Genomic DNA, 23,780 nt, shown 5'->3' with positions numbered 1-23,780 from the left:
ACTCTGCATCTTAGGGAACAGGGGAGAGAGGAGGGCTCTGCCCCGGGCCCCTGCATCTGGGGGAACAGGGGAGAGAGGAGGGCTCTTCCCTGGGCCCCTGCATCATAGCGAACAGGGGAGAGAGGAGGGCCCTGCCCTGGTCCTCTGCATCTGAGGGAACAGGGAGAGAGGAGGGCTCTGCCCGGGGCCCCCTGCATCTGAGGGAACCGGGGAGAGAGGAGGGCTCTGCCCTGGGCCCATGCATCTGAGGGAACAGGGGAGAGAGGAGGGCACTGCCCTGGTCCTCTGCATCTGAGGGGAACAGGGGAGCGAGAGGAGGGTTCTTCCCTGGGCCACTGCATCTGAGGGAACAGGGGAGAGAGGATGTCTCTTCCCTGGGCCACTGCATCTGAGGGAACAGGGGAGAGAGGAGGGCTCTTCCCTGGGCCGCTGCATCATAGCGAACAGGGGAGAGAGGAGGGCCCTGCCCTGGTCCTCTGCATCTGAGGGAACAGGGAGAGAGGAGGGCTCTGCCCGGGGCTCCCTGCATCTGAGGGAACAGGGGAGAGAGGAGGGCTCTGCCCCGGGCCCCTGCATCTGAGGGAACAGGGGAGAGATAGGAGGGCCTTGCCCTGGGCCCCTGCATCTGAGGGAACAGGGGAGCGAGAGGAGGGCTCTGCCCCGGGCCCCCGCTCACAGGACATCTGAGGGAACAGGGGAGAAAGGAGGGCTCTGCCCCAGGCCGCTGCGTCACAGGGCATGCTGGGAGTGGGTACTTCTCTGTGGGATTCGGCGCTGTGGAGCTTTAGGGATGCTGTGTGCTGGACCCTGTATCGTAGTAATCGCAAAACCTTACTCTCCCTACTACGGCTGTGCTATACCCTTATGCCCTTTACTGTCACAACTGCAACTCTTATATCCTCATACTCTGACTCTCCCTACTACCTCCTTAAACGCTACTCGCCCAACCACAGGTGTTATATCTTCGTACCCTTACTCTCCCTACCACAGCTGTTATATCCTCGTACCCTTATAGGCCCTACCACAGCTGTTATATCTTCGTACCCTTACTCGCCCTACCACAGCTGTTTTATCTTTGTACCCTTACTCGCCCAACCACAGCTGTTATATCCTCGTTCCACTTACTCGCCCTACCACAGCTGTTATATCCTCGTACCCTTACTCGCTCTGCCACAGCTGTTATATCTTCGTACCCTCACTCTCCCTACCTCTGCTAATATATCCTCATACCACTTCTACTGCAGGTGTGTTATTTCCTCCGCCCCCTACTGCAGCTGTTATATCCTCCTACCCCTAGTGTCGTTCCCTCAGCTGATATATCCTCATACAAGTCATCCCCCCTGCTGCAGCTGTTACATCCTCCTACTCCAGTGCGTGTTGCAGCTTCTCCATTCTCATCCAGGGTATACTCATCAATAGTCGTAATCTATGAATAATCCCCGCCCATGTGCGGGATCCCGGAGCATATATAAAATATACGGAGCGTAGAGAAAAAAAACAAATATATATATATATATATATATATATATATATGTACATATAAATGCATATGTATATGTGAAAACATATACATGCAGCCTACCATGTTTCCAACATGGCAAAAATGCTGAAATTACATAGGTTTGCATTGTAGTACCTATACCTTTCCAACCCATAAGGAAAAGAGGAAGCAGTACACAATTTCCATACAACAATACTTTATTGCCATAGAGAAAGCTTGTAATTGCAGGCATTTGCCTTTAGGCTGCAGTAGAGTAGTAAGAAACAAAGGAAAACGGACACCTTGCCTTTAAGGCATTAGAGTAGGGGTACCGTGCCTTTAAGACCTGCAGGAGACCCCTTGCTCCCATGATGCACCACAGGTGGCAGTTAGGTCAGTTCTTTTTTCCGTCTCCTTCTGTGAGGATCCTGGAGCTGAGCTCTTCAGTTTTTGACTGAAAGTAATTGAATTGGTATTTTTCTCAGAAAATTCGACATTTTCTGACACTTAACAGCTTATTCTACTGGTTTTGTGGTTTTGCCATAAATTTTTCGAGTCAGAATGCCAGCTTTATTCAGGAAATGCCCTTCCTCTGGCAAGAAGATTGCACTGGCAGACCCACACTCCGTGTGTATTGTGTGTCTTCAATCCACACACTCTCCTGAACAGTGCTACCACTGCCAGAATTTTTCAAGACGGACTCTGCGTGACAGGGAACGTATAAAACTTCATGCCCAGCTGGAGAACAACAAGAGTCATCATGTAGGTGACCATGGGGACTTCAGACCACGTTCTTCAAGCATTTCTACTAACAGCCCTGAGTCCTTCTACCAGCCACGAGGCCTTTAACCACTTACAGTGTCTTCTACCAGCCCTGAGGCCTGTGACCATCTTTTATTTCTGCCACAAGCCCAGTGGTCTACCACCAAAAACGAGGACTTTCTAACTCCAGTGGCCCATAACCACCTCTAATGGCTGCTCCCATCCGCGAGGTCTAATGTTAACCAGGAGGCCTGTGACATGAACTAATGTTTGCTACCAACTATGAGGCCTGTGACCAGACCTGAATCCTTACCCCAGCCCTAATTCTTGCTACCAGCCTTCAGCCCCCTCCCCATACCTGAGGCCAAAATAAAGGCCTATGAGCGACACTGCGGTTTTCTGCCAGTCCTAATACCTACTGTGAGCTCGGTAGCCTGCTGTCAACCCAAGCCTACTGTCCGTTCAGAATTCTACTCTTAGCCCGGCCCTAAGGCCACTCTGGGTCCTGTAAACTACTATCAGATCTCCCTCGCACCAGGGAAAGTTAGACAACTGATTCAGTGCCCTTACAGTTGTGTTCTTTTAGCGAACAGTTGGAACGTGTAGGGTTGTACGTATAATGCAGATTCGACCCTCCTTGTTTCAGCACTGTAAGCTGTTGCATAAAAAACAGGATCGGCTTAAAGTCACACTCGCGCAAAGGGAAATAAATGATGAATCCACTAATGTCCCTTTTTCGCTCATAGTAATCTAGAGGCAGGGATGAGGTACACCTTGCCCCTCCTTTTTCATTCCAACCTCTCCCTCCCCACAGCCACGGCGCCCTCCGGTTTTGTCCCATGCTGCCGCGTACAGCCTGGGATATTTCTCACACAGATAGACTATGAAAGCAGATGGATTGTAAATGTAGAACTGGGTTCGTCCTATGGGATCAACAGTCTGTGGTGCCCCCATATAGATGATTTTTCAGATATTTTTCACTATCCATATTCTGTCAAATGTACTTGACCTTCTCTAGAGCTTCTATCATTTCTGCAAAAAATGAAGGTTTTTGATCGGGAAATAATGTTAATTCTATTGAAGGTTTATTAGCCGTCTTAGCAGGAGACTTCAAATTCAACAGGCTCCAAGCTGACCTTGTAGTCTGTTGGAAACCTCATTTTGTGCATTCATACTTGCATATTGCCCAGTACAGGCCGTGTAAACTGTTTACACCTTCTTTAGCTGAACTTTCCCCCCTCTCCTTGCAGCGCCGAAGCTCTCCAGACGATGTTCCTGCTCATGAGCTCCCGACAGCTCTATGAACATTTCAGGGATAACTACGAGATCCATGACATCAACTGGACTGAAGAGAAGGCGGCGGCCATCTTGGAGACGTGGCAGAGGAAGTTTGTGGAGGTAATACCATATAAGTATTGTTTACGTTACACATTAAATGACGGAACACTTTGTGTCGTGGGTCCTGCCTTGTAGCCTCGGTGGCCACCGAGCTGAGTTGGTGATTGACGCCTGGTCGTCGGGGACCTCTGCGTGCATGTGTGGGGTGCCATTGGCCAAGGTTTCCATGGCATAGATGACCCACCATCTCCCAGGTGACAGAGAAAGACAAGACAGACAGGAAGAGAAACGGAGGGGGGAGATAGAGAGCTGGAAAGATTGACAGGAGGAGAGAGAATGTTCAAGGAGCTTTTCCGCCCCTAGCAGTAACACCACCCCCAGCCTGGCTGAGAGATGAGCCGCACTGGCACGCTCTGTTGTTCTTAAGACAAAGTAGATGAAGGACATGCTCACCTGCTCAGGGTAGAGTTACTTGGACACATTGAAATGTTTGTGAGGTTTTGTTTTATAATTGTAAAAACGCAGGGTAAACGTGAGTTTGAATAAATCCCACATCTCCAGAAAAGAACACCGCATTCACCCCTAGTATGGAAAAGTGGACGGTTCTTGTCTGCAAGAATATGTCCTAACTTTCATGGGGATGTTTCTCACTTCTGTCTGGAACCAGCCTCGGTTCCACGCTTTCAGCAATGATTCTTTTCTTTGCTGAACGTTCATGTTGCCGTTCTTTGGATAGATTTGCTTGTAGCCGCCAGGTCTCCTGGGTTCCATCTGTCCTCGGTGTGGGATATAAACAAGGTCAGCCTTCACATCGCTGGCACATGGCGAGGGAAGGGAACAGGCTGTTTCGGAGATAGCGGCAGTCTGAGTGGGAAAGGCCTGCAGACTGGCCCAGGCAGGTTCTTCCACACGCACCAATACCTTGGAGTTCAACAATTCATCACCCACCACAATGGACTTTCACCTTTATTCTGATAAATATATGTGGTCACTGTGCCCTTCCGGAGACAGGCCCCTTCGCTTAGAAGACACGTGCCTTTTGCTTAGGAGAAGTGGTGTATTTGTGTTCCAGCGGCCCTCCTGGACGCCGCCTCTCGCGGGAGTCCTATATACATACTGAAAGACTCCAAGGGGCGAAGTGCACGCAGGTTTAGAAGAGGAACCAGCCTGTCTTGCCTTTTTAAAGAAAATTTAGGCTTTCACTGGTCGTGGCACTAGGGACATGGTGACCTGAGCTGACCTCTGCCCTCTGCCCTTCAGCATCTGCAAGCACTATTCTCAGCTGTCAAACTTGCAGAGATTTTTTTCTGTAAGAAATTGCAGAAGCAGCTTGCATCCTTTCGGTCTCCAGGGCATTTTACAGGGGCGAGAAGAGGAGCAGTTGGAAGGAGAACTCCTCCGGAGGCACTCTGCGTGTTTGCTGTGTGCGTCCATCCGTCTGTCCAGGAGCCTTCCAGCATGGCCTGAGGAGGGCGTCCATTGAATGGATGGTCTTTCTAGTGCTTGCTCTAGCGGTGCTTGTTCCCGTTCCTCCCTGTGACTGGATTTGCGATGGCGTGGACATGTGGGCTTCATAAGTGATGCTCCATGGACTTTGGAGGTCACCTAGTTAGAGGGCACTTGGGTCACTTGCGCCAGAGCTGCATGATTAGGCCCTCATAGAGTTTTGCGCTGGTCCTTACCGCTGCGATTGGACTCAGAAAGCCATCAGATGACTTCTTTCGAAGGGCAAGAAGGCGCTATGGGAAGTGGAAAGTATCTGTTACCCTCTGGGTGTTTTTGCAAATGGCATGTGTGTCCTAGAGTTCATTTATGTTCTTTTTCGATTAGAGGAGCTCTTAAGGCACGGTGTCCGGGGCCTGAAAGTCCATGTTGTTAATTCGCTTCTTGGGCTTGTATGTTGCAGTATTATACAAAAAGCCTCTACTGCCTTGCTTCTAATCTTTGCTAGTGTGTTGTTTTCTGTAGTACATCGTGGCTCGGCAACAATCAGTAAGTAAATAACAATGTTGACTATTAACAAATGTTGCTGTCTCCCACCCTTGCAGCTGGCTCAACAGTCCGCTCCGGAAAACTCCTCTCAGATCATCCACGCCTTCTCCACCACCACCCTCAATGACATCATGAAGTCTTTCTCTGACGTCAGCGTGATCCGTGTAGCTGGCGGGTACCTCCTGATGGTGCGTATGTCCCCTTTCTGCATGTGCACCGCTGATATCATGTGTTTGCTTTAGCAGCATTCGGTTTCATGACCGGGTAATATGAGTCACGGTGCTTGGTTGGGTTCTGTAGGCCTATAAAGAGCTGTGGACACCTGGCCCTGGGCGTGGGCTTCTTTCGGAGGGGTCATATGAGTCCAATCCCCCTTCTGTAGGGTCTGTGAGTGAGGAGCTGTTTCAGTTTGCCATCATCTCACACCCAAACCAGATTTGTTTGGGGCCTCGCTTACTTCCACCACGTGTGTACATAAATGTGCCTGTGCACGTGCACCCTGTTCACCACAAAACATGGCTATCTATCATGGAGCATACTATCAAACCCTCTCCACTGCAAAAAATATGCTGCCGCTTGAAAAAGAATCCCCCTTTCATGCCTTTGATGACTGACCCTGTCGCTTCTGACTTCAGTTTGCAATGTCTGTAAACCGTGATGCCTTGTGATTTACCCTGCACATTCCTTTATCACTCGCTCTACTTTACCCAGGGCTCCATGTGTAGAACTGTATTCATTGGCCCTTTTTGAGGAAGATGTCTGACGCTGTCTTCACCTCTTTTTGCAGCTTGCCTATGCCTGCGTGACCATGCTGCGCTGGGATTGCTCCAAGTCACAAGGGGCTGTGGGGCTGGCCGGTGTGCTGCTCGTTGCCCTATCAGTGGCATCTGGCCTCGGACTTTGCTCCTTGCTAGGCATCTCTTTCAACGCGGCCACCACCCAGGTAGGCTGAAGAGCAACATTATTGAGACTCTGCCTGTGTCTGCACATATGACAGTCCGTTCAAAAAATACGTATAGATCTCCCTGTATCATACAACATGCTTCCATATCAGACCTTATTTGTAGAACCCCCTATCACTACACATGCAGGGCACGAGTATACTTTTCCTGCATCTCAGAACAAGTCTGTACATTCCCTCGCTCACAGAACATGTCTGTATATTCTCTCTGTATCAGAACCTTGGAGAATTTCTGCACTTCAGAACGTTTGTGGATTCCATCCATCACATAACATGTTTATAGCCTCACGCCTCTTAAGACAGAGTATGCTGTAGAAGCCTACTTGTCTCCACACACAGAGCATGTTGTAGACCACATGTCTACAACATGACAGAAAATGCAGGTAGATTCTCTCATCTCACATGTGTAAATTCTGCCCTTCCATAAGGAATGTGCTGTACAACACACACCTTAGCACTCTTCGGCGCAGCACATGCCGTAGACCCGACACTTCAGCTCAGCAGCACATGCCGCAGGCACCACACCTCAGCGGCAAACATGCGGTAAGCACCACACTTCAGCGCCGAACATGCATTAAGCACCACACCTCAGCGCCGAACATGCATTAAGCACCACACTTCAGCGCCGAACATACAGTAAGCACCACACCTCAGCGCCGAACATACAGTAAGCACCACACCTCAGCGCCGAACATGCAGTAAGCACCATACCTCAGCACTGAACATGCAGTAAACACCACACCTCAGCACTGAACATGCAGTAAACACCACACCTCAGCACTGAACATGCAAACACCACACCTCAGCACTGAACATGCAGTAAACACCACACCTCAGCACTGAACATGCAGTAAACACCACACCTCAGCACTGAACATGCAGTAAACACCACACCTCAGCATTGAACATGCAGTAAACACCACACCTCAGCACTGAACATGCAGTAAACACCACACCTAAGCGCCGAACATGCAGTAAACACCACACCTCAGCACTGAACATGCAGTAAACACCACACCTCAGCGCCGAACATGCATTAAGCACCACACCTCAGCGCCGAACATGCAGTAAGCACCATACCTCAGCACTGAACATGCAGTAAACACCACACCTCAGCACTGAACATGCAGTAAACACCACACCTCAGCACTGAACATGCAGTAAACACCACACCTCAGCGCCGAACATGCAGTAAACACCACACCTCAGCACTGAACATGCAGTAAACACCACACCTAAGCGCCGAACATGCAGTGAGCACCACACCTCAGCGCCGAAAATGCAGTAAGCAGCACACCTCAGCGCTGAACATGCATCAAACACCACACCTAAGCGCTGAAAATGCAGTGAGCACCACACCTCAGCGCCGAAAAAGCAGTAAGCAGCACACCTCAGTGCTGAGCATGCATTAAGCACCACACTTCAGCGCCGAACATACAGTAAGCACCACACCTCAGCGCCGAACATACAGTAAGCACCACACCTCAGCGCCGAACATGCAGTAAGCACCATACCTCAGCGCCGAAAATGCAGTAAGCAGCATACCTCAGCACTGAACATGCAGTAAACACCACACCTCAGCACTGAACATGCAGTAAACACCACACCTAAGCGCTGAAAATGCAGTGAGCACCACACCTCCGCGCCGAAAAAGCAGTAAGCAGCACACCTCAGTGCTGAGCATGCATTAAGCACCACACTTCAGCGCCGAACATACAGTAAGCACCACACCTCAGCGCCGAACATGCAGTAAGCACCATACCTCAGCACTGAACATGCAGTAAACACCACACCTCAGCACTGAACATGCAGTAAACACCACACCTCAGCGCCGAACATGCAGTGAGCACCACACCTCAGCGCCGAACATGCAGTAAGCACCACACCTCAGCGCTGAACATGCAGTAAACACCATACCTCAGCACTGAACATGCAGTAAACACCACACCTCAGCGCTGAACATGCAGTAAACACCACACCTCAGCGCCGAACATGCAGTGAGCACCACACCTCAGCGCCGAACATGCAGTAAGCACCACACCTCAGCGCTGAACATGCAGTAAACACCTTTGCCTCAGCGCCGAACATGCAGTAAGCAGCACACCTCCGCGGCGAACGTGCAGTAAGCACCACTCCTCCTCAGAGGACTTGCTGTAGACAATCGCTCTTGCCGATTTATTTTCCTGTTTTCCATTGAATGTTGTCTTTGGGTGTTCCCTGTTTTGATATATTTTGTCTTTCTCTTCTTCTGTCTTCCGTACACTGGCAGGTGTTGCCCTTTCTGGCACTTGGAATTGGGGTGGATGACATGTTTCTTCTGGCACACGCCTTCACAGAAACAGGACTGAGCACCCCCTTCAAGGTGAGGATACAGCTTGTAATGAGCTGTTGAGATTAAACTAGTTCTCTGCGTCTCCAGTAGGATAAATGGAAAATCAGACACATAGGGGTAAAGAGGGACACCCTAAGCTGATAGAGAAAGAAGGGCACAAGAACAAGGCTCTAATTGGTGAACAAGAGACATAAGAGGTGGGAGTAAGGAATGTACACCATGTTCTGAAAGAGGATACAAAGTAGGAGAAACATAGCAGGTATTGTGAAGTAGAAGATGCCACAAGACTTGGAGGTTAAGGACGTATGCAGGACTCCAGAAACGAGATTCATACATGGATCTATGAAGGAAAATAAGACAGTCTCTGGAAGAAGTGAAAAGGGATTGGTGTCTTTATTTGGACTTACGGGTATGTGCCTTTTTTTAAAGCCCCACAATTCCGTGTACAGTTCACACAAAGTACCTAAGCCACCCGTGGGGTTGGCTACAGAGACTGGTTTTGTACGCAACCCTTCAGGTGCTGGTGATGCTTGTGGCATCACTGTCAACTGGCCTTTTTACAAGGTGATAACACCTTGGTAGGTTGTAGTGTCAGTTGGACACTGGATAGAGAGCTCTAGGAGGAGGAAAGGAAATAGAAGGGTATGTGAGAAAAGGGCAATCGGACTACCTATGTAACTTCCCTGCTTTGTTTCTTTCCCCAGGAGAGGACGGGCGAGTGTCTTCGCCGCACGGGGACTAGTGTCACTCTGACCTCCGTCAACAATATGATTGCATTCTTCATGGCAGCGCTGGTGCCCATCCCTGCTCTAAGAGCGTTCTCACTCCAGGTAAGGGCTGTGCATGCTTTGGGCGCCAGGACCAAGGCAGTGCTGGTGGTGGTGGTGGTGATAACCCTGGTCAAGGCACTGGTGGTAGTGGTGATCACCATGGTCAGGGCACTGGTGGTGGTCACCCTGTTCAAGGCACTGGTGGGGCTGCTGGTCGTGGTCACCCTGGTCAAGGCACTGGTGGTGCTGATGGTGGTGATCATCCTTGTGCAAGACTTTCTGCAGTCTGGGGAGAGCCAAATGGAAGGGTTTAGTGTCCGCAGCGGTCAGGTTGGCTTTACCTGCAGCCGTAGTGGGAAAATATCAGATTAGAGATGGGCTTGGTGATGTCGTCGGTAAATGTACCGTAGTTATGCTGCCTTTCGGTGGTGGGCTTTGAATAATTATTCACAAAGTGCTTTTAGCTATGCCCTTTTGAAATTCCCATTTAGGCAGTGTTTTAAATGGGAAGGTACTGTCTGGTACTGAGTAGCAGCACTTCTTTAGTTTGAAACAGAGGGCCTACACTGCTGAGCGCTGCTGCTGTACATTTAATGGGAGAGTACCGGCCCTTCTCAGGAGCAAACAGGTACTCTAAACAGTAAGTACCTGCACTGCTATGTTTCCTTTGAAACACTGCCTGTAGATAGGATGACTTCCTGAAAAGGTAAAAACTACTCCTGGAAGTTAATTACCTACATCTGATCTGCAGTCAAAATCTTGCTAACTCATTGCCACCACCTCGAGCAGGTCACTCTGCACTGCTGCTGACAAGGGCTCACCCTGTGCTGGGCTTCTCTTTTGTGGAAATTGAGATTCAAGTGACATGTGTCTTTTCCCTCTTGTTCTCTTTTTCTCACCATGGCAGGCAGCCATCGTGGTGGTGTTCAATTTTGCAATGGTGCTGCTCATCTTCCCTGCCATCCTGAGCTTGGACCTTCAGCGGCGTGAGGACAAGAGGCTGGACATCCTTTGCTGCTTCTACAGGTGAGTGCCGGCCTGCGCTTTCTCTGTGTGTGTGTGTGGTGCTGCAGGCAGACCCTTCCATGAAATGTATGACTGCCACAAATACCTCAGCAGGGCCGTCTGCCTCCATATGTTCAGGCCGGAAGCAAAATTCCACATCTGGCAAGGAAATATAAGTATGAACTTTAAGTTAGGACAAAATACCTTCTTCTGAGGCACTTCAGTTCTTTGGCAGCCCTCCCACTGGAAGAGATTTAGTGAGCGCTATGAGCAGGGGCGGCTCCTCCATTAGGGCGGAGGAGCGTTGGCCCACTTCCTTCTCGCAGTGCAAGAAGCAGAAACATAAAATTGTATTTTTAATACCATTTTATGTTTCTGCTTCGCGCACTGTGAGAAAGCAGAAAGGTATGCCTACTTGGGGGCGGGCGGGCGGGTGGGCAGGTCGGGGAGGAGTGGCTTGCCCAATGCTGTGGGCCCCGACTGTTTAGTTGGGCCTGTCCGGCCGACCAAAACAGTCATGCGCAATGGCCTCCCCATAGGCGCCCGGCTGGGCGCCGTCGCCACCAATCACAGTGCGCCATTGCAGCGTTGTGACTGGCTTAGGGGAGGGAAGGGAGGCTGCTTGTGGCTGCTTCCTGTTCAGGAGAGCAGCAGGAAAACGGGACCCAGTCAGGACCTGAGGCGGAGAGGGACCCAGGAAGGTAACAATTTACATTAAAGCCGTCCCACGAAGCCGCACAACATTAGCCCGTGAGTCATGCCGGCAACGACTGGCTATGAATAAGCACACCTTTACATTCTGTGCCAGGTGAATTTTTGATGCTCACTGGCCAGACTGCGGTGTTTGTAAAAGCATTGGTTAAGGTTTAACTTATTTGATAGGGACCAGTGTTACGACGTCACAAACTGAACACACTATAGCATATTTTAATTAAAGTGTCCCTTTTTTTAAATTCCTAAAGCAGTGTCTTCTCCATGAAACTAGGGCACTAAGTCACAAAACATGAAGTGTTGAGTACAACATGAAGTGAATGGATTTACCAATCCTTCCTTTGTGTATGTGTGTTTGCTTCCCCTAAGCATGCGTTAAAAATCTTGTAGTGTTCCATCCCTTTTCCTGCATGAAGTGCATAGTGCAGTATTTACTCTTTCTTAGCGTCCTGCTACTCTGTGGACATATTGCAGATAGTGCAGTGTTTTCAATTTGCATCTGTGTACCAACCTACGCTCAGCCCCATGCATTGTAATGCTGGAGTGTGTATTTGTCTGCATTGCTCACTTGTTTGATAAACAAGTGATTGTATACATTGTGTGTGACATTATCCCCTTACCTTGGTTCGTTTCAGCCCTTGCTCAAATCGTGTTATTCAGATCCAGCCACAGGAGTATGCGGATGCCAACGACAACTGCACATACCACCCGTCCTCCTATGGTGGCCCCACCATCACCACTAGTACCCACATCACCACCACGGTGCAGGCCTTCACACAGTGCGACTCCTCTGGCCAACACATTGTTACCATACTGCCGCCCACCTCACAGATCCGTACCTCACCCTCTGTCATTGTGGACCCCCTAGGATCCCAAGTGTTCACCCCTTCCAGCTCCACACGGGACCTACTCGCTCAGGTGGACGAGACGAAGGCGGGGCGAGAGTGTGTTCCACTGCCCTTTGTCAAGTGGAACCTGTCGGATTTTGCCCGTGAGAAGTACGCCCCTCTGCTGCTGAAGACGCAGACCAAAGTACGTAATGACCTACTACTACCTGCTGTGTGTGTGTATGAGGGGTTAGTGGAGCTCTTGCCTCACATAGGTTGTTGGTGTATCTGTACAGTCAGTAGGTAAACACTTGGGTATAACTCAAAACTGTAGAATGGCGCTGTGCTTTGGGGACAGGTTCTGGTTTTCTTTTCAGCCAGATGAGGACTCTGAACAGTGTCTGCATACAAAGTTTAATGCAAAGTTCAATGCACATAACTTTGTCTCAGTCCATGAACCGGGACTAGTGTAATGTGCACTGGAATGATATAGATGTGTATTCATAGTAATAAAATGGTAGGAATTCTGCGTAAACTTTGCATTTGTGGTACCTGAGGAGATTAGAATATCTTCCTGAATGAGATTGATAGGGGGGAGGGAGATGCGGCGCTGTGCGATTGTGTGTACACTTCTTAAATTGTTTTTAATCCCACCACTTCGTTGCAGGGTATCGTGGTTGTACTCTTCATGGCTCTCTTGGGCCTCAGTCTGTACGGCACCACCAAGGTCCACGACGGGCTCTACCTGACCGACATAGTGCCCCGTGACACCAAGGAATATGGCTTCATCTCGGCCCAGTTCAAGTACTTCTCCTTCTACAACATGTTCATCGTCACCAAGGGCGGCTTTGAATACCCCCAGGCACAGAGGCCGCTGCTCGAACTGCACCAGAGCTTCAACTCCATCAAATTTGTGGTGCGAAGCGAGGATAGGGCCTTGCCCAAAATGTGGTTGCACTACTTCCAGGACTGGCTCAGAGGTGAGGTTTGTTGAAGCGTGCCCCTTAATTGTTTCTGTAGTTGCCCGATGAGGAAGGTCTCTTTTTGTTAACAATATGTTCGAGGCATATGAGTTGTAGATCACATGCTTTGCATAGCCTGCTATCTAGTGTTGGGTCCGGATGTTTGCACTTTGTTTTTCTTCGAAGAAGTCTTTTCCAGTCACAAGGTAGATGACTCCTCCTTTTGGTGATAAGGCGCATGGGTGTTGACTCCATTGTTAGATTGTTTTTTTCCGCCATCGTGTTCGAATGTGAACTGCTGCGCTCCGGTTCAGCACTGTTTCTCTGGTTCTCTTCGACGTGCAATCCACTACTCTTGACGGTATTGTTTTTCAAACGCGTTTTCCCATTCTCCATGTATCGTTTCGACTCAAAGGTCTTTGATCCGAAAATTTGTGGTAGGCCGTTAGGCCTTACCGCGCCGAGCTTGCTAGCAGTCGATGGAACAGACTCCATTTAAGCTCTGTCCCAGGTGTCGTGCTAAGTTTCCGTGCACCGACTTGCACGAAGTGTGCAACTGCTGCCTATTCCCGAAACACGACGAAAAAGACTGCAATGTGCAACATCAGAGCGGCTCCGCTTCGGACATCTTTGGCGAAGATTCCAACAGAGAAGAATTCTACGCTCAAGGAGCTGAAGAAGAAGCAGAGCATATCTCCGTGTCCGAGGCCGCTCCGACATGAAAGAAAAGGTGCAAGTTACACCGGGTCAGCGTACCGTGAGTACAGAAACCTTCTTGCCCCAGCAACACAAAAAGAAAAAGGCTCCGGTCCCTCTGCCTTCAGGCCAAGGCTACCTCCATTTCACACCAGACTGCGAGAACATTATCAAAGAGGCTAGACGTACTACCGCGAGAGCTTGCTATGCGGTAAAGTGAAAGCGGTTTGTCATATACTGTAATTGATGCTTCAGTTCAAAACATTTGTTATTTATTACATCTACAATGTTCAAACTTAGCGTACACATCCATACGCTTACATCTTGCTGCAATGGCTGCATACATTCAGAATAGACAGCAATTGTCTCTCTTCAGAGTGCTTGTCATTAAAGCATTTATGGAGGCACTTAAAAGGGTAATTCCCCAAGATTTCCACCGGCTCCAGTGTGGAATCTCAACATTGTCCTCACCAGACTGATGGGTCCACCTCTTGAGTCATTGCACATATGTGAGTTGCAATTTCTCACTTGGAAGGTAGCTTTCCTCATAGCTATCACATCACTGAGAAGAGTGGGAGAGATTCAGGCACTAACCAGAGAATTACCATTTTTACAAGTACACCAAAACAAAGTGGTTCTTCGGACCAACCCTAAATTTCTACCAAAAGTCATTTCTGCCTTTCATTGCAACCACTCTATTGAGTTGCCTGTATTCTTCCCTCAACCACATTCTGTGTCAGAACGTGCTGTATACACCTTAGCTGTGAAAAGAACATTACTCTACTACATAGAAAGGACAAAACGCTTCCGTAAAACGAAACAACTATTTGTGGCTTTTGCTCCACCAAAGGCAATCCCACATTAAAATCAGGTATTACACGGTGGATAGTCAGGTGCATTCAAACATGCTATGCGAAAGCAAAACAATTCCCATAAGAGCGCATGTCACGCGCAAACTAGGGGCTTCTACAGCATTTTTAGGAAATATACCCATAGTTGACATTTGCAAAGTTACAACAGGGTCTACACCACACACATTCACAAAACACTATTGTGTAGATGCGTTTGCAGGACAGCAAGCTAGTGTGGGCCAAGCAGTTTTACGTACACTATTTCATACGACTGCAACAGCTACAGGTTAGCCACCGCTTTGGGAGATCATTGCTGTACAGTCAATGCAAAGCATGGGATCTACAGCTCACAAGCCTCGAACGGAAAATGCTACTTACCCAGTATGCATCTGTTCTTGGCATGTAGAGCTGTAGATTCACATGCACCCACCCGCATCCCAGGGTACCTATACCTGTTGCAGTGACAACTTACTTAGATACATATATACATGGACATCTCTTTCTACTACTCTTACTAACTCCATTATCACCCTCTGCGGGAAAACAATCTAACAGTGGAGTCGAAGCCCATGTGCACTATCACCGAAAGGAGGAGTCACCTACTTTGTGACTGGAAAAGTCTTCTTCGAAGAAAAACAAAGTGCAAACATCCGGACCTAATACTAGATGGCATAAGCATGTGAATCTGCAGCTCTACATGCCAAGAACAGATACATACTGGTAAGTAGAATTTTCCTTATAGAGACGAGCATGTAGTCGTTATCTGTGTCAGGTGAGTTAATACACTGCACTGTACTCGAAAAGATGTTTGTTTACATGTACACGTATGTATCTGATTGGTATGGGGTGGGCAGGCTCTGTACTCCATATAGGTTTTAGTACCCTACATTCTAGAGACATAGAGAGTAGGCTGCCTGCCCTGCAGAGTTTCCTGTAACATGCAGACACAGGAGATGAGAGTGGCGTGGTGGCACACGAAGCTCGTTGTAACACATGGATCAGTCAGATGGCCGAGACGGCTCTCCCTACTCCACAGATCTTACAGTAGCATCATACAGACACATTCTGAGATAGTACTCCACGGATCTTTCTATTAGTAATATACAGAGTGCTCCTCACTCCACGGATCTTACAAGAGTACTATTCAGACAAAGGCTTAGAGAAAGCTACCGCTCCACGGACCTTAGAGTAGTACAGCACAGACACAAGGCAAGGAGACTCCCTGCTCAACAGATCTTTAGGAGTACCATACAGACATAGGGTGAGGGAGCTCCTTGCTCCACAGATATTACGGCAGTACAATACAGACACAGGGCGAGGGAGCTCCATGCTCCACGGATATTACAGGAGTACAACACAGACACAGGGCGAGGGAGCTCCCTGCTCCACAGATAGTACAGTAATACCATAAAGACACAGAGTGAGAGGGGGATCCCCATTTTCGAAGCACTTGGAGTGAGGGGCGCTCTAAAGATGCGGCAGGTGGGAGCTAACAGGAAGAGGAGTCCTATGTTCATCCTGGTGATATGGAGGTGACTCCAAAGCTTAAAGCACCGCAAGACTCGGGAGGTGCGAGGGAGCTCTCCGCGGAGCTTAGAGTATCCTGAGTCATATGCACTGTTATGGGAACAATCTGTTTGCAGAGCCTGTAGTAACACTAGTCATACAAACACAGGAGATGACAGGAAGCCCTCTGCAGCGATTACCGTAACCCAACTCCAGGCAGACATGGGAGCGCTGAAAGAGATCTGTTGACTGGGTGTGAGTGTTTGATTGGTTCAGATGCTCCGTCCATCACCACCCCCTTTTGTACCGCTTTGTTCGCCATAAGTTGGTAGGGTATGCTCAGACGTGAGTCCCTTGCTCACTTTGCCACTGGATTCAAGCAAGCCTGGCTGAAGACGGCTGAAATGCCAGAAACCGGTCCTCGGAAGCTTGTTTCCGGTCCAGGGAAGGCATGGCTTGGCAGTTCGGGCTGGACTGTTCCCATGAGGCACAGGGTCAGACTGATTTGCATATGGCCATGTCTGAACTGGGGTGGCAGAGTGGGCTAAAGAACGGTGATGGATCAAACCCAGATCTGTTGACTGGGTGTGAGTGTTTGATTGGTTCAGATGCTCCGTCCATCACCACCCCCTTTTGTACCGCTCTAAAGATGCGGCAGGTGGGAGCTAACAGGAAGAGGAGTCCTATGTTCATCTTGGTGATATGGAGGTGACTCCAAAGCTTAAAGCACCGCAAGACTCAGGAGGTGCGAGGGAGCTCTCCGCGGAGCTTAGAGTATCCTGAGTCATATGCACTGTTATGGGAACAAGCTGTTTGCAGAGCCTGTAGTATCACTAGTCATACAAATACAGGAGATGACAGGAAGCCCTCTGCAGCGATTACCGTAACCCAACTACAGGCAGACATGGGAGCGCTGAAAGAGATCCCTGCAAAGCGTATTATACAGATGTAAGAGGCACAAGTGAGCTCCCAGCAAAGCGTGCAGTACATGAGTCTTATATTCACTGTGGTGAAAGGGGGCGCTCTCTTGCAGTACCCCAAGTCATACAGACACAGAAGGCGAGTGAGGGCTCTGCAGAGCTTGCATTTACAAGCGTCATACATGAACTGAAGTGAGAGGGCGCTCTCTTGCAGTACCCCAAGTCATACATACATAGGAGGTGAGAGGGAGCTCTCCGCAGAGCTTGAAGTTACATGTGTCATACATGAACTGGGGGAGAAGGAACTCTCTGCCACAATCTTCTGCATTGTTGTGCGCCGCTCTGTCTAGGTCTGTACCACAAAAGTTGTCACTCTTATCTTCCAAGTGAGCAAGATGGAGCAGAGGAGGCAACCCTTGCAGGAAGCTGGCCCAAGAAAGCTGTTATTAGTTGGGAGGACATGGAAGCTTTCTCTTGGATGGCCCCCGCAGGAAGCTCAGCTTCCCCACAGCCCACACACAGCCTGCCCCAGTGGAAAGCACACCGCCCAGCTCTCTGCACCACTGCCAGCTCAGCTCACTTCCTGGCTTAGGTTACTGCCTGCCATCCATCATCCTTTTCTGCTCTGCCTCAAGTCGTCCCTGGCAGCCTCCCCTGACCAGCAGAGGATCACCACTCCTGATCTCACTGCTGGCAGCCCCCACTTCCCCAGGAGGGCAGTAACACAGAGACTATATTGGTACCATCTCTACTGGGGCATCTTTGATGATTGTTGCACTGGGGAAGTGGTGGGATTTTTAATTCCAGCTGAGACTCACCCTGCTGCCTTGCCTGTCTGTCTTCCTCTCCTCTAGATCTGCAAGCCAAGTTTGATCAGGACTGGGAGGCGGGACGCATCACCCGTGACAGCTACCGCAATGGCACAGAAAACGGGGTCCTTGCCTACAAGCTGCTGATCCAGACCGGTGACAAGAAGGTCCCCTTCGACTACAACCAGGTGAGTTTCCTTGTACAGGTACCCCAGAGACAAAATAACCTTTGAGGGTCCACACGCATGAAACGCATGCCTCCCGTCTACAATCATGGCATTAAGTAGGATACAAGTAGAGACCCACATTTGTGGCCAAGTTGCAAAACAGTTGGGATCCAGATCAGCTGGCACAGCAGCACCATATAGGGAGGAAGTGAGGCACTATTATGCCAAGAAATGAATGAGCCGGGTCCCCTGTGGGTTGGCACCTAAGTAGTATGAAGGGAAGAACTCCAGGGGTGCTGCTTTAGCAATGGAAGATCTTATTGGCTTTGCTGACATCTGCTCTCCCAATTCTGCTCCTCTACAGCTTACGACACGTCGCCTATTGGACGAGAATGGTCTCATTCATCCAGACACTTTCTACATCTTCCTGACAGTATGGGTGAGCAACGACCCCTTGGGGTACGCTGCCTCTCAGGCCAACTTCTACCCTCAGCCTCCGGAGTGGATCCATGACAAGTATGACACTACGGGCGAGAACTTAAGAAGTAAGTGTCCTTCAACATTTCACCCCTTGCTAACGCCTGCTGCCTGGACCTCTTGTATTACAGCTCTCCGCACAGCTTAAGGCATGCACACATAACTAGCCCATGAACCTCCTGGTGTACAGTGCACGGAGGGCTAGCCCCACTAACCCCTCACTCTGCTTGTTTCTACAGTTCCCTCTGCGGAGCCTCTGGAGTTTGCCCAGTTCCCGTTCTACCTCAACGGCCTGCGCCAGACTTCTGACTTCATTGAAGCCATTGAGAGTGTCCGTGCTATCTGCGAGGAGTTTGCTGCCCGGGGCGTCCTAAGTTACCCTAACGGCTACCCCTTCCTGTTTTGGGAGCAGTATATCGGTCTGCGCCATTGGTTCCTCTTGGCAATCAGCATTGTTCTGGCTTGCACCTTCCTGGTCTGTGCCATCTTGCTGCTCAATCCCTGGACGGCAGGCATCATTGTGAGTAAAGAGCAGCGCTGGGCTCCATTTTGTGCAGATGCCTATGCGGAAAGGTCTATGCGTTTGGGTGTGGTAGTCCACTGTTGTGTGGGGCCAGTGATGGTTGATTAGGCAAGGGTCTGTTGAAGTGTACATGGCCTTCAAGATGGAACGATGGAGCTCCTTTGAAGTGTACATAGTCTTAGAGGTGGATTGAGGGAGCCTCCGTTGTAGTGTACACAGTCTTAGAGGTGGATTTAGGGCGCCTCCGTTGTAGTGTACATAGCCTTTCGAGGTGGATTTAGGGTGCCTCCGTTGTAGTGTACATAGCCTTTCGAGGTGGAATGAGGGAGCCTCCTTTGAAGTGTACATAGTCTTAGAGGTGGAATGAGGGAGCCTCCGTTGAAGTGTACATGGCCTTAGAGGTGGAATGGGGGAGCCTCAGTTGAAGTGTACATAGTCTTAGAGGTGGAATGAGGGAGCCTCCGTTGAAGCGTACATTGTCTTAGAGGTGGAATGAGGGAGCCTCAGTTAAAGTGTACATAGTCTTAGAGGTGGAATGAGGGAGCCTCCGTTGAAGCGTATATGGCCTTAGAGGTGGAATGAGGGAGCCTCTGTTGAAGTGTACATAGTCTTAGAGGTGGAATGAGGGAGCCTACGTTGAAGCGTACATGGCCTTAGAGGTGGAATGGGGGAGCCTCCGTTGAAGCGTACATGGCCTTAGAGGTGGAATGAGGGAGTCTCCATTGAAGCGTACATAGTCTTAGAGGTGGAATGAGGGAGCCTCAGTTGAAGTGTACATGGCCTTAGAGGTGGAATGAGGGAGCCTCCATTGAAGTGTACATAGTCTTAGAGGTAGAATGAGGAAGCCTCCATTGAAGTGTACATGGCCTTAGAGGTGGAATGAGGGAGCCTCCGTTGTAGTGTACACGCCCTTAGAGGTGGAATGAGGGAGCCTCCGTTAAAGTGTACAAGCCCTTAGATGTGGAATGAGGGAGCCTCCGTTGTAGTGTACAAGCCCTTAGATGTGGAATGAGGAAGCCTCCGTTGAAGTGTACATAGTCTTAGAGGTGGAATGAGGAAGCCTCCATTGAAGTGTACATAGTCTTAGAGGTGGAATGGGGAGCCTCCTTTGAAGTGTACATGGCCTTAGAGGTGGAATGAGGAAGCCTCCGTTGAAGTATACATAGTCTTAGAGGTGGAATGAGGGAGCCTCCTTTGAAGTGTACATGGCCTTAGAGGTGGAATGAGGGAGCCTCCGTTGTAGTGTACAAGCCCTTAGATGTGGAATGAGGGAGCCTCCGTTGAAGTGTACACGCCCTTAGATGTGGAATGAGGAAGCCTCCGTTGAAGTGTACATAGTCTTAGAGGTGGAATGAGGGAGCCTCCTTTGAAGTGTACATGGCCTTAGAGGTGGAATGAGGAAGCCTCCGTTGAAGTGTACATAGTCTTAGAGGTGGAATGAGGGATTCTCCGTTGCAGTGTACACGCCCTTAGAGGTGGAATGAGGGAGCCTCCGTTGAAGTGTACAAGCCCTTAGATGTGGAATGAGGGATCCTCCGTTGAAGTGTACATAGTCTTAGAGGTGGAATGAGGAAGCCTCCATTGAAGTGTACACGCCCTTAGAGGTGGAATGAGGGAGCCTCCGTTGAAGTGTACAAGCCCTTTGATGTGGAATGAGGATGCCTCCGTTGAAGTGTACATAGTCTTAGAGGTAGAATGAGGGAGCCTCCGTTGAAGTGTACACGCCCTTAGATGTGGAATGAGGAAGCCTCTGTTGAAGTGTACATAGTCTTAGAGGTAGAATGAGGGAGCCTCCGTTGAAGTGTACACGCCCTTAGATGTGGAATGAGTAAGCCTCCGTTGAAGTGTACATAGTCTTAGAGGTGGAATGTGGGAGCCTCCGTTAAAGTGTACGTGGCCTTAGAGGTAGAATGAGGGATCCTCCGTTGAAGTGTACGTGCCCTTAGATGTGGAATGAGGAAGCCTCCGTTGAAGTGTACATAGTCTTAGAGGTGGAATGAGGGAGCCTCCATTGAAGTGTACATAGTCTTAGAGGTGGAATGAGGGAGCCTCCATTGAAGTGTACATAGTCTTAGAGGTGGAATGAGGGAGCCTCCGTTGTAGTGTACAAGCCCTTAGATGTGGAATGAGGAAGCCTCCGTTGAAGTGTACATAGTCTTAGAGGTGGAATGAGGGAGCCTCCGTTGTAGTGTACATAGTCTTAGAGGTGGAATGAGGAAGCCTCCATTGAAGTGTACATAGTCTTAGAGGTAGAATGAGGGAGCCTAGTCTAGTCTAGTCTGGACATTTGTATTGCGCACATATCACGTCCAAGGGAGTCTCATGGCGCATGCAGTCAGTCCTGAAAAAAGAGATGAGCCAAGAATAGATCTAGCAGAAGAGCCAGGTTTTCAATTTTTTTGGTACGTGGCCTTGGAGGTGGAATGAAGGAGCCTCCGTTGAAGCGTACGTGGCCTAAAAGGTGGAATGAAGGAGCCTCCGTTAAAGTGTACGTGGCCTTAGAGGTGGAATGAGGGATCCTCCGTTAAAGTGTATGTGGCCTTAAAGGTGGAATGAAGGAGCCTCCGTTGAAGTGTACACGCCCTTAGATGTGGAATGAGTGAGCCTCCATTGAAGTGTACATAGTCTTAGAGGTAGAATGAGGGAGCCTCCGTTGAAGCGTATGTGGCCTTCGAGGTGGACTGAAGGAGCCTCTGTTAATGTGTACGTGGCCTTAGAGGTGGAATGAGGGATCCTCCGTTGAAGTGTACATAGTCTTAGAGGTGGAATGAGGAAGCCTCCATTGAAGTGTACATAGTCTTAGAGGTAGAATGAGGGAGCCTCCGTTGAAGCGTATGTGGCCTTAGAGGTGGAATGAAGGAGCCTCTGTTAAAGTGTACGTGGCCTTAGAGGTGGAATGAGGGATCCTCCGTTGAAGTGTACATAGTCTTAGAGGTGGAATGAGGGATCCTCCGTTGAAGTGTACGTGGCCTTATAGGTGGAATGAGGGATCCTCCGTTGAAGTGTACGTGGCCTTAGAGGTGGAATGAGGGAGCCTCCGATGAAGTGTCGAGGCCAGTGAGGCACATTGCACGAGGCTCTACTGGTGTATGCGAGGTCAGGAGTAGGAAATGAGAGTGATTCCCTAGAAGTCCAGGACGCCAGCGACTGGCCGTGAATGAGATCCCGTTGCAGAGCGTGAAGCCGAATGAATGATACGCCACCAAAGTCTTGAAAGATGTCTTTTGAGAAATGGTGCTTAACGTGGAGGTCTCTTTCCCTCCAGGTCTTTATCTTGGCCATGATGACCGTGGAGCTCTTTGGAATCATGGGACTGATGGGCATCAAGCTCAGCGCCATCCCTGTGGTGATCCTCATTGCCTCTGTGGGCATCGGAGTAGAGTTCACTGTCCATGTGGCTCTGGTAAGTATCCTGCAGCCCGCTCCATTACACACTGGGATAGAATTACTGATACAAACGTCAGACTAAATTCCATAACCAGTTTTGGTTTTCCATATCTCTCTATGAATGCTAGACGGGAGCCGTTTCCTTCAGCCTTCCTAATCTCTTTGGGACTTGGAGCATGCAGGTGCTGGTGCTGCAGTTCTGCCTTGTGACCAGGCAAAGTCAGAGCAGGGAGCACCTACTTAACAGCCAGTCACTTCGTGCTCAAAAAAGCGATCCCTAGTAGCTAGATTGCCCGTGGCATGTTGTGTGTCCTAGAGTTAAAAGAAGCTGATGCAGCAGTGACGCCTGGTGGCCAGTCTGGGTTTGGCATTATCTTGAGGCCCTGGGGGAGCTAAGCTTGATAGGTGTCCTCCTAATAGCGACTCCCAGTGGTGGATCAGAGAGGAAAGCTTGTTTATGGTACGAAAGGAAGCTTGAAGATAGTGGGTGCGATGGTGTCTCCCCCCAGTGACCATTTAGTGTATGACCAGAGCTCACTTCCTGTTGAGTGTTTTCTCGACATTTACTTGAAATAAAAATATAAAACCATCTCAGTCTTCTAGGTTTTAAAGAAAAACATATGTTCAGAAGTATTCCGACAGGTTGAATAGAACAAGCAATGTAAAAATGTTGTTTTTTTTTGTGTTAAAGCTATTTTTTTTTTACTGATTTAGGGCTTTCTTACGGCTATTGGCAACAGGAACCTGCGGTCAGCCCTGGCGCTGGAGCACATGTTTGCGCCAGTGATGGACGGTGCCATTTCCACCCTCCTGGGAGTGCTTATGCTGGCCGGCTCTGAATTTGACTTCATCTTGAGGTACGAGCATGTGCAACATTATTGAATATTCTTCCCTCTCCCTGTTCCGCAGACATTTCTCCACTCCCCTCTCTTCTTTCCTTTGCCTCTCATTCTCAACTGCTGTTTCTACAGCCTCATCTCCATGATTCTTTAGGTCCTGTATGCTGTCTTTTTGTGGGTGTTCCTTCATCCTCTGCTGCACCTATTTTGTTCCAAATAGTCCCTCGGGCATGTGTCTTGCGGAGACCATAGATCTGCTTAGGAAGATGAGCGAAGCACAGCACTGTGCTTGTAAACATTGCCCAAGGTAGAGGCGCCAGTCGTGGTTTTTTGATTCTGGGGCCATGGAGATGGGTGGAGAGGTGTGTGTGCGCCTTCACTAGGAGATGAACAGAAATGGCGACCCTCACTGTGAGATCTTCAGAAATGGGGGGCTTTTTGGAGAGTTGTGGAGAAGATAGCGTG

General features: G+C 49.4%; 1 protein-coding gene across 1 annotated transcript in view; it reads left to right on the top strand.

Moving 5' to 3' along the window:
* Positions 1–23,780, top strand: part of PTCH2 (patched 2) — a 98,521-nt gene that overhangs the window by 55,496 nt on the left and 19,245 nt on the right. The window contains exons 8-20 of the mRNA XM_086952296.1: positions 3,493–3,640; positions 5,629–5,760; positions 6,360–6,515; positions 8,803–8,895; positions 9,570–9,695; positions 10,543–10,661; positions 11,987–12,383; positions 12,846–13,158; positions 17,968–18,110; positions 18,454–18,634; positions 18,806–19,086; positions 22,355–22,492; positions 23,191–23,333. Of these exons, the coding sequence (XP_086808422.1) occupies positions 3,493–3,640; positions 5,629–5,760; positions 6,360–6,515; positions 8,803–8,895; positions 9,570–9,695; positions 10,543–10,661; positions 11,987–12,383; positions 12,846–13,158; positions 17,968–18,110; positions 18,454–18,634; positions 18,806–19,086; positions 22,355–22,492; positions 23,191–23,333 (2,370 nt within the window). The remainder of the gene's footprint in view (positions 1–3,492; positions 3,641–5,628; positions 5,761–6,359; positions 6,516–8,802; positions 8,896–9,569; positions 9,696–10,542; positions 10,662–11,986; positions 12,384–12,845; positions 13,159–17,967; positions 18,111–18,453; positions 18,635–18,805; positions 19,087–22,354; positions 22,493–23,190; positions 23,334–23,780) is intronic.

The sequence above is a fragment of the Lissotriton vulgaris genome, chromosome 1_1 (genome assembly GCF_964263255.1).
Source record: "Lissotriton vulgaris chromosome 1_1, aLisVul1.2, whole genome shotgun sequence".
Taxonomy (NCBI): domain Eukaryota; kingdom Metazoa; phylum Chordata; class Amphibia; order Caudata; family Salamandridae; genus Lissotriton; species Lissotriton vulgaris.
The sequence above is the reverse complement of the archived record's forward strand: the minus strand, read 5'-3'. Positions and strand labels throughout refer to the sequence as shown.